The 10719-nt window shown below is 39.5% G+C and overlaps 1 protein-coding gene across 1 annotated transcript; it reads left to right on the top strand.

The window, feature by feature from the left end:
- The first annotated feature begins 1284 nt into the window (after nucleotides 1-1284).
- Nucleotides 1285-6298, top strand: LOC148759040 (uncharacterized). The gene is made up of 5 exons (XM_088798023.1): nucleotides 1285-1559; nucleotides 2943-3200; nucleotides 3352-3417; nucleotides 4798-4845; nucleotides 6053-6298. Exons 1-5 carry the CDS (start codon nucleotides 1490-1492, stop codon nucleotides 6109-6111), a joined length of 501 nt encoding a protein of 166 aa, XP_088654149.1. The 5' UTR covers nucleotides 1285-1489; the 3' UTR covers nucleotides 6112-6298.
- Nucleotides 6299-10719: the final 4421 nt, after the last annotated feature.

Below are 10719 nucleotides of genomic sequence, written 5' to 3'. Positions count from 1 at the left end.
TGCCAAGGAAATCTAGTTCCAGGAAAAACAAAGTGTTCTGTAGTGTGTGTGTGTGTGACCGTGTCCCTGCCTTCAAGGTGAAGTCTGTGCGAGGGCCACACTTCACAGGACAAAGCTGGCAGTGAGATCAGGGAGACAACTGGGCCAGAAGGAGAAATCGGAGAGTGGTTGAGAGCATAGGCCGCAGCATCAGACTGCCCACTGGTTTGCTTCCTGATTCTATGACAGTTACTGTGAGACCTTGCGTAAGGTCCCCAACTCTCTGTGCCCTGATCTCTTCATCTAGAAAGGAGAGTAATAAGATTACCTTAGCTTTGGTATTGGGTAGAATAATATATACCTGTGACACATAATTAACCACTTAATAAATGTTAACTGTTATTATTCCTATTGCTGAGAGGTTTCTCTCAGTGATATAGTCAACCCTGTGTGTTTTGAGGAACAGGAATCAGCTGTGACTTGTTAAGTAAACAAACCTAAAAGCCTCATGGGAGTTTGACCTTCTGATGGGAGTTGTGAATATGCGTTAAAGACCTCCTTTCCAACTAAGGGTCATGACTTCTAATTGAGCGCTGAGGCTAATTTATGTGAGCTAGTTCCTCTTGCATATGCTTAGCCTACTTTGCATCTACTGTGGGGGTTGTGGCCTGTGCTTCAGCCAAGGAGGCATCACAGCTTCCTACTGCCCCCTAGAGGATTGGGAAGGTCACTAGCAGGAGCCAAGCCCACACAACCAAGGACTTGATGGTAATGATATCCCTGAGGAACTTGAATATCTTCAGGTGAATCTGGAGCCATTTAATCTCCCAGCCTCTAGTTTGCTCATCAGAAAAATGGGGATAATAATGACTCTCACGTAGGATTGTGGTGAGAATCAAATAAGATAGCAGTATCTGTAGAAATCTCATACTTTTAGATATAACTGTAGTAAAATAAGAGGAGTAATTATGACTTTCTTGGACAATTCTCTTTGAAGAACCAACGGGTTAGAAGACTGTTTGCAATAGGACTCTCCCTTAAAGTCAAAGCAGTCTCTGACCAGGATTCTTAGTTCTACATTCTGATATAAAGCAGCATTTCAGGAGTTCATAAAGCAATATTTGGCTCCAGCCTAGTTGACAAACTTGCAACCTTGGGCTAGGAGCAGAGTCATCTGTGACCTAGTGGAACTAGAATTTCTGCCCTGCCCTCTGAAAAGCAGTTAATAGGTGCTAATGACAGTGGGGGGAATGCAACCCAGACCTTATCAGAGATTTTCCCCAAACTCCTCCTCACTTCTCCCTCCTCTCAGGTTCCTAGGTCCGGAGGCATTCTCATTATTTGTGTGGGGGAGGCTTGCTTTTCTTTTTTTCCTAACCACCTGGGAATGCCCCCTTCAGGGACCTGGGGTTGAGAGTTCTATAAAAACTGAGCGAAGCTCTCAGTCCAGTGCACTCAGGGCCTGCCAGCTGACTCCTCACCTTCAGCCACCTGCGCTCCCACCAGCACAATGATCAGGAAGACCCTCGTCCTGTCTACCTGGTTCGTCCTGGCTGTGACGTTCCCTTTATTACCCCCATGTAAGTGGACCACTGGGAGGTCTTTGGGAGAACAGGGCTAACACCCTTTAATGGTATGTGCGCCTGTGTGTGGGTACAGGGACAGAAAGACAGAGAGAGTGCTGCCGTGAACGTTGTAAAGTGAAATGCGTGAAATTTATATTGACTTGGTCTGAAGGTGGGGGTGGGAGGCTGAACTCTGAGGCCTTGGGGAGTTGAGTGGCTAAACTAAGATCTGGGTTCTGTGTTTGAATTAACATCCTGAAGGGAATAAAGCCTAAGGCTGGGCCAGATGCGATTAGGTTAGGTGATTAGAGAGCTAATGAAGGTTTTCTGTGGTCTCCTTCATTACTGGGTGGTGAAGAGGCTTTATTCTACTCAATGCAGTTTAAGAAGTCCTAGGGTGTATCCTCTTTTCCCAACAGTAAAATTCAAAGTGCTTTAGTACAGCTCAGTTACATGCAACGGAGATCAGTGGGTCTGGAGTGGAAACTTGTGAATCACATTGGGAAAGGAAAGAAATAGGTGTCCTCATGGACCAGAGAAAGGAAGCTTTCCCCCAAAGGCTTTCTTTTGTAGTCCTTCCTGAACTCCAGTTGATTTCTCAGGAGGAGGGCTGTTCATTCGTTTGCATTAAAATGGTTACTTTCCCATACTCTTTCTCCCAGCTATCCCTCTGGTAGCTTTCAATTTATCAGATGCTGGGTTTGGGATTCTTCACTGCATGTGAATAATAAAGCAAAGTGACTAAATTGGAGAGCTAATGATTTTGGTCTCATTGGCAGTGTGGCCATAACCTGCTGAAATAAGCGGCCACAATGACTGTGTATCTTTCACCATCGCCCAAGAAGACCCTGGTTATATGCTCATCAGACCTACACGGTTATGATGCTTATATAGTTCCCTAGCCCCAAAATGTCTCTTAATGGAAAATGGAGTCCTAGACCTTAAATGAGAAAATGGTAAGAGTAGTCCATTTTAGAGTCGATTCCAGCCTTCATATGCACTTTGGAAACAGCTGTTTTCCTTGCTCCTCTGTGTATTTGTTTTTAATTTTTAGAAACCTGGAAGGATTATATAGGTGGAGTCTTTGGAATGTTTATTCTGTTACAGTCTAGTTCACATTTAGAGGCACAATATCAAATGCTGTTTCCTAAACTGACCCCTCAAGGAGGGTGGCATAGGGGACACTGAGCGTACTCCTGGGGGTGGGGGTAGGGGCAGTTAGTCTTTTGGACTTTCTAGTAGTTGGCAAAAGAGAGATTTGTGGTGAGAACACATTTGATTCAATATACCATGTTATATCCATGTTTTCCCCAGGGAAGATCTAGCTGGGTATGGAGGTGGTGGAAATATTCTTGCTAGAAAGTACTTGAACTGTCTTTTTCTTTTTGGCTTCTCTAGACTTTGATGGTGACACAGACATTTTCAATTACTTGGAGAAACAGGCTCAAGTAAAGCCACCTGCTGCCCCAAAGTCAACAGCTGCCCTAGACCTCACTCGTGATGTAAAATTGACCACTGCCCTAGACCTCACTGGCCATGTAGAGATGACCACCGCCCTAGACTTCACTGGCGATGCAGAGACAACTACTGCCCTAGACTTCATTGGTGATGTAGAGTCAACCACCTATGTTTATTTGGAGGACACACAGACTTTTGGTAAGTAAGGGGTCTGGCTTCAGAGGAGGCCAGGGCTGGAGTTGGTAGGCTCCTATCTTTTGTATTTCTGAGGGAAAGGCAGCTTTCTTCCAATATACTTGATTCCCAGCATAAGGTGTGACCACACCTGTCTCCCATTCTATTTTCCTAGAATTGTCTACTGATGTGAAATCAAACACCCCCAGTTTTGTGGAAGAAGCCACTGAAGAGGCCATGGGTAAGGATTTCTGTCTTCAAAAATGCAGAAATTTCTCCCTGCTTCCCTTTCCTTATTTTATAGCTCATTGCATGGGAATGTCCTATGGTAACTTCTTCACTTGAGTATACTTTTTGCTGCTTTGTTTTCTGAGATGGAGTAAACTTTGCCAAAAGTTCTTTGAAACTTGAGGAAAATTGAAGCATTTTCCCACAGTGTCAGGAGATGGAACCATTTGAATACTAGTAAACTCCAGTGCAGAGATTGCCCTAACCTGGTCTCCAGGACCAGCCTTCTGGGCTTCTCTAAAGAGGATGAGCTTCTTGTGTCTCCAAGGGGTCGGTGGATGTGGTAGCAAGAAGGAGTTTAAGAATTTCCTTTTCTTTTCCACTTGATTAAAATTCAGTTTTATACAGGGAATTTTTTGAATGAAGATTATGTAAATGTGAATCTTATTTGAATCTAAGCTGAACAGAAGAAAAAAGGGATGAAAAAGCTTCATAAATGAAGCAGTGGTCCTACCTCTACCCATCCCTCTGGCAGGCCTTTATCTTCTTTCATTTTTCTGTCTGCCCCTTAGCCAAGGGATCATAAGATTTTAATGCCTTCTGTCACAATAAACAAAACCCAGTAGTTTGTGGGGGACTTTTAATTTTTGCTAAGAAAAAGCCTTGGGTCTTACCTACAAAAGCAAATTTCTAAATAATCTGATTCTTACATCTACAAATAATAGCTAACATCTATTGAGATGAACTACTTTCCAGCACTGCTTTTATTGGGGGAATGTAGGTAGTAGTTGCAGAAATCTAGAAATTGTATTATAGTGGAGTCTGAAGGGCCTATGAAAAAAAGGTTGTTTCTCTGGCCTTAAATCCTTCCTCTTCCACTATTTATCTTCCTCATAGAATGTACCGCATTTGCAAAATAAAGCTCTACCTCAGTATTGTGCTCTGACTACCCAACCTGTAGTTGTTGATTAGTAAGACAATGTGAGTTAATGCCGTCTCCCTCTCCCACACTCCATCCTTACCTTGTCCCATGGGGCATTAGGAAAACTCATGTTTGACTCTAAGAGCACGATACAGCCTCATGGCCTAGATCCATCTTGTCCTTTTTGCTGATATACTGGACCCCATAGCTTGCTTATCAAGAGGTGCTTTCTGACTGTGGCAATTACCAGTAAACTGAGAAGTTTTTTGTTTTGTTTTTCTGTAATGCACTTATTTATTTATTTTTCCAGTTTTATTGTGGCATAATTGACATATAAGATTGTATAAGCTTAAGGTATACAATACAATGATTTGATATATGCATATATTGAAACTTTTGTGTTTAATAGGAAGAGAAAATTCATGGAGGTTTTAACTTTCTAAATTACAAAAATTAATTCCTTATTCCTAGCAAATATCACTGGTGATTATCTGGAAGAGCTTATGACTGGAGCATCAGGTAAGACCAAAGATCTTTGACTTTTTCACCTATTCTTGGTCTGCAAGGGATTTTCTTCAAGGTTTTCCAGGACAGACTTAAGTAGGACTCTGGGAATACTCTGCCCATGTTTACAGCATTCTCAGCCGGTGCCAGGTTCGCTTAGCTGAATCCACTTTTGGGTGAGAAGACAGGAAATGGCTCTTGCACATGAAGACATGACCAGTTCATGTATTACTCTTAGGGACTTCCAAGTGTGACTGGAGTCTAGCCCTTTAACCAAATCCTTCTCCTGGAGTGTTTCCATTCCATTTTCCACTGGCAGGATTTCAGACATGGAAGAAGTGCCTTGGTGGTTACAAGGACAGTTTTGGTGCCACAGACTCATAGAGGCCTATGTTTACTAGGGCTTTGTAAGGTTGTTAGCTGAATGCTAGACACACTGTCACTGATACTCACTGGAAGTGGATAAAAAACATTTCTTTACTTAATTGCAGACATACCCAGCCTTTCCATGAAAAGCAACAAGTTCACTTGTTTACAAGTTTCTTCACTCTTGCCCCTGATATACTATTAGGGATCTGACACCATTTTCAATGCTGGTTTTAATCCACTGGGAAAGGATTCCAAACTTAACAGCCTTCCTAGATTCTAAGATCAGCTATAAAATCTAGTATGAAGGTTAAAGACAGTTCTTTACTCTCTGAGATTTATCTTCCAAGTCTAATTGTCTAGATTTGTAGTAATCAAACAGGCATAGGATAAAAAAGTTCTCTCCCTCGATTTTCCCAAGATTTCTTTCTTTCTGTGTCTCTAGGATGTGAATTCAAGTTCAGCTCGTGGAATCTTTTTAAGGGAGAGCCTGGAGAAAAGGCTCTGTTTTCTGATGCATAGAACATATAATTCAGTTAAAAACTGTAAAGCCTTGGGGCTCTGAATCGGGAGGTGCCAGTTTTAATATTTGGTCTCACTCTTGGCTCTTTTGGAATCCGCTAAAGTGGTTTCTTCATGCAGTAAAATGGATACCTGGATAGTGTGTAAACATCTATCTTAAGGTACAAGGAGAGGAAGGGACAATAAGGAATTAGACTTTAAAGAATTTCAGTCACATGTGCAAGTTCATAGTGGGACATGGGAAAGATGGGCCTGGTCTTTTGAGTGCCAAGTTTTTTTGTTTCTCTTGGTCATGACTATTTTTCTTTTTCTTCTTCTTTTTTTTTTTTTTTAGAAAATGAAGCAGATTCTCCATTGGCTGTGATCTCTACTGTGCCAACTATAACTTTGTGAGAAGATTCTGAGCTTCTGAACAAGCTTACCATTCCATTATAGGAGTTTGAATAATTGGAAAAGGCAACTAGACATAGGGTGTACCCAGCTGAGGAAAAAAAAGTAGAGAAAATTGTCCACAGAGGAGGCACATTTCTTAACTATGTCCCATTTAATACGGGATTAATAAATGTTCATTTGAAATGAATTTTGAGAGGGGTTTTTATTTCATGAGTTAATAGACTACTTCATTGCCTTGTGTTAGTACCGATAATCATGTTATTTGTCTCTGATAGATACTTTATAACCAGACTTCAATTCTTGATGGCCTTAGGAAAGCATGAAATGAACCAATCGAAAGTATATGAGCTTTCCTACTCCTGCTATAACAAATTACCACAAACTTAGTGGTTTAAGACAACACAAACCTATTATTTTACAGCTTTGTAGCTCAGAAGTGTGAAAGGCATCTCATTGGGTTAAAAACCATGTGTCAGCAGCACTGACTTCCTTTCTGGAGGCTTTATGGGAGAATCCATTTTCCTGCCCACTCTTCTTGGCTCTCTTTCATTTTAAAGGCAGCCATGGCTAGTTGATCCTAACATTACATCACAGAGTCACTGAAGCTAAATCTACTACTTTTTTCTTCCACATTTAAGGACCCTAAGAGCACATTGGGCCCCACCTGGATAATCCAGGATAATCTCTATATCAAGCGTCAATTAATTAGCAACCTTAACTGGTTCATTGTCTTGATTTCAACTTTTTTTTTCAAAATGTGTCAGAAATCCACAAAAAAACAAAGTTTATGTTTTGACTATTTTATGCATTTAATAATGGTAATTTGAGCTGCTTTGTATAAAAACAACATTATTTTTATATATAAGCATTTCAGATATATTCATTTGGATATTTGCTGACGATCGTGACAAAAGGGTTAATTCCCCTATGCCATGTAATTTAACACTAACACATTCACTGGTTCTGGAACTCAGTAGGTGAGATAAATTCACCATATATAAAAACCAGGATTTACAGTTCTTTTCTTTCAGCTCTTAGAAATAGTATGCCACTTCCTCTGGCTTTCGGGTTGGATAATGTTTTCTGCTGTTTGCATTGTTTTCCTCCTGTAGATAAGTTGTTTTCTCTTCCTTCCAGATCTTTTCTTTGTCTTTATTAGATATTTAATTGTAATGTGTGTTGGTGTGGATTTCTTTGGGTTTATCTTGGTTTGCTTACATTTCAAAACCTTTAGGCTTGTGTTTTTTGCTAAATGGGGGAAATTTTCAGTCAGTATTTCTTTGAGTTCTTTCTCAGGTCTGCCCTATTTCTCATCTCCTTCTGGGACTCAGATGACATGTATAATATACCTTTATAATCCCACTGGACCCTGAGGCTCTGTTAGGTTTTTTTTCTTTTTCTATTTTGTCTGTTGTTCAAATTGGATAATGTCTATTGTTCTGTCTTCAAGTTTATCAATTTTTTTCTTCTGCTTTTGAGCCCATTTATTAATTTAAAAAATTTTGATTATTGTAATTTTTAATTCTAACATTTCTTTTTCGGTTCTTTCATACATTTCAATTTCTTGGCTGAGACTTTGTCTTGCTTTGCTGAGATTTTTTTTTCTTTTTTTTGTTTTAAGCATGTTTATAATTGCTCATTGAAGCATTTTTATGATGACTGCTTTAAAATCTTTGTCAGATAATTTTAATATTTTTGTCATTTTCATTTTGGCATCTACTCATTATCTTTTCCATTCAAGTTGAGATTTTCCTAATTCTTAGTATGACAAGTGATTTTTCATTGAACCAGGATATTTTTGGTATTATTAGACACTGAACTTTATTTAAATCTTCTGTGTTAGCTGGCTCCTTCTGACACTACTCCAGAAGGAGAAAGTTGGGGCCACTGCATTACTTGCCAGGTGGGGGTAGAAACGCAGATTTTCACCTCAACCTCTGTTGACACCCAAGCAGGTGCGGAGTTCCTCATTATTGCTAGACAAGGAATAGAATTCTGGCTCGCCACTAGCCTCTGATACCACCCTATCTGGGAAGAGCAGAAATGCCTCATTACTGCTTCCTATGTAGTCTCTACTAGTTCCACCCCAGTGTGGAGAGGAGAGGGCATCTTTACTGATGGATGTGTGAGAAGTCCAGGCTCCTCATCGGGTCTCCACTGACCTCATGGTGTAGGGGTGGAAGGGTGAGAGGCCCAAACTGCTAGGTGGAGATGAAAGTTCCTGTCACCCCAGAAACAGTGGAACAGTGTCATAAAAATTCCGAGCAAAAATAATTTTCAACCTAGAATCCTATATCCAGTCATATTATCAATTGTGCATGAGACTAGACAAGTCATTCTCAGGCATGGAAGATCTCAAAATATTTTGCCTCTCTTGCACTCATGTCAAGAAGATATGGTAAGATGTACTTTATCAAACAAAGAAGAAAACCAAGAAAGAGGAAGGCATTAACTCGGGATGTACATCATCCAACTTAAGGAGAAAAGAAAAATTTCAGGACAAAAGCAAATTATCTGAGAGGGTGAGGAAAATTGTATTGAGAAGAATTTTATAGATCTGTTGGAGGTTGCAGGAAGACTTAGATGTTTACAGAAGAATCAAACAAGTGAAGAAAAAGATAATTATTAACTTCAAGGTAAAAAAAAAAAAGGTTGCAAGGAAAGAAACAGGCGATTTTAGATACAGAGTAATGTTGATGTCAGTGACCGTAGGATACAACTATAATGAAAAGGCAAAAACACCTTCTCATTATAAAAATAGTTACTACCAAAGATTCTTCACCTGGAGCTGGACACCTGAATGCAGGGCTTACTAGGAAAAAGCAGACTTATCCCTAAGATAACTTTTTATATCAGAATTATCTGCCTGGCAAACATTTGTTTACCAAACATTTGCTCTTCTCGTCTTCCTGTGAGAAAAATTGTCTTCCTTCCCTTTGAAGCTCCAGACACCAACCCCCTTCTTAGCTCAGGATGACATATAAGCCTCAATTGCCTGATTGCCTTTTACTCTCATGTCTTTGTGAGGCTCCCATAAGTATGTAATTAAATATTTTTTCTCCTTTTAATCTGTCTTATGTCAATTTAATGATTAGACCAGCCAATGAACCTAGAAGAGAAGAAAGAATATTTTACCAATTTTACTTTAAAGTATAAGGCTTTGGTATGAAACATGGACACGGCAGGCCTATACTTGTCTTAAGATCTCTGGAGCCTCATCTTTCCTCTGCTTTCCCTCTCTGCCTTACCCACTTCCTCTCCTCACTGCGCTGTGATCTCCCAAGCCCCAAGCAGTCACATCACCTCTCCTGCCCCACTTATTCTTTTTTTTATTTTCTTTCTTTGTTTTTTTTTTTTTTTTTTTTTTTTTTTTTTTTTTTTTTTTTTTTTTTTACCATCACTTGTGCTCTGAGCTGAGCTCCGGGTCAGCAAAGCCACTAAAACCAAGATGAGCAGCATGTTACAGGAAGCTCTGGAGTTGCTCCCAACTCTGTGCTGGGAGAAACCTGGTAGCTTTCTTTATAAAGATGAGTAGAACAATGACATCTTTGAGTTCCATATTGGATGGACTCAATTCCCAGATAGACTAGGTTATGGTTTGCTCATATCAAGTCTACTGTAGCCTCATTTCTGTTGGGGACTGATCCCAATAGGATGGGGGGGTGGATGGTAGGATGTTGTTAGTATCTCATTTCTAAAAGGTATAACACATGACTTAGGTAAAGTTTTCAAAGGAAAAGTGTCTATGCCATTGGTATAGATATTAGAATTGTTCTGTTATCATTTGATTTTCCGTGTGTTTGTGGAGACTGTTTCTCTGTTCTTCTATTGTTGTTCATGTGTGTGTGCATGCATCCGTGTTGGCAGGGATCCTACAGCAAAAAGTGAAGATCGTCAGTATATTCCAGCAGCCATTTGTGATAAAAACTCTTAGCAAAGTGGGAATAGAGGGATCGTATCTCAACATACTAAAGGCCGTATATAATAAACCCACAGCTAACAACATCATATTCAATGGGGAAAACCTAAAACCATTCTCCTTAAGATCAGGGACAACACCAGGTTGCCCATTTTCTCCACTTTTGTTCAACATAGTTCTGGAAGTTCTAGCCATAGCAATCAAACAAGGAAAAAAAGGTATCCAAATTGGAAAGGAGAAAGTAAAATTGTCATTATGTGCAGATGACATGATACTATATATAAAGAACCCCAAAGACTCCACCAAAAAACTATTAGAACTGATAAATGAATTTAGTAAAGTAGCAGGACACAAAATTAATATTCAAAAATCAGTTGCATTTTTATACACCAATAATAAACTATCAGAAGGAGAAATTAAGAAAACAGTCCCATTTACAATTGCTTCAAAAATTATAAAATACTTAGGAATAAATTTAACCAAAGAAGCAAAAGACTTGTACTCAGAAAATTATAAGACACTGAAGAGAGAATTGGAAGAAGATACAAATAAAGGGAAACACATACCATGCTCGTGGATAGGAAGAATTAATATAGTTAAAATGTCCATACTGCCTAAGGCAATATACAGATTCAACACAATTCTTATCAAACTACCAAGGACATTTTTCATAGAAATAGAACATATAA

This window comes from Rhinolophus sinicus, chromosome 1 (assembly GCF_057876585.1).
Source record: "Rhinolophus sinicus isolate RSI-liver-muscle chromosome 1, RSI-T2T, whole genome shotgun sequence".
Classification (NCBI taxonomy): Eukaryota; Metazoa; Chordata; class Mammalia; order Chiroptera; family Rhinolophidae; genus Rhinolophus; species Rhinolophus sinicus.
Note: the sequence above shows the minus strand (reverse complement) of the source record. Positions and strands in the feature narration are given on the sequence as shown.

Excerpts from the sequence above, each read along its gene's own strand:
- LOC148759040 (XM_088798023.1), top strand. The coding sequence starts at position 1,490 with ATGATCAGGAAGACCCTCGTCCTGTCTACCTGGTTCGTCCTGGCTGTG. Across the intron at positions 3,201-3,351 it reads GGAGGACACACAGACTTTTG|AATTGTCTACTGATGTGAAA; the intron begins GTAAGTAAGGGG and ends CTATTTTCCTAG. Across the intron at positions 3,418-4,797 it reads AGCCACTGAAGAGGCCATGG|CAAATATCACTGGTGATTAT; the intron begins GTAAGGATTTCT and ends CCTTATTCCTAG.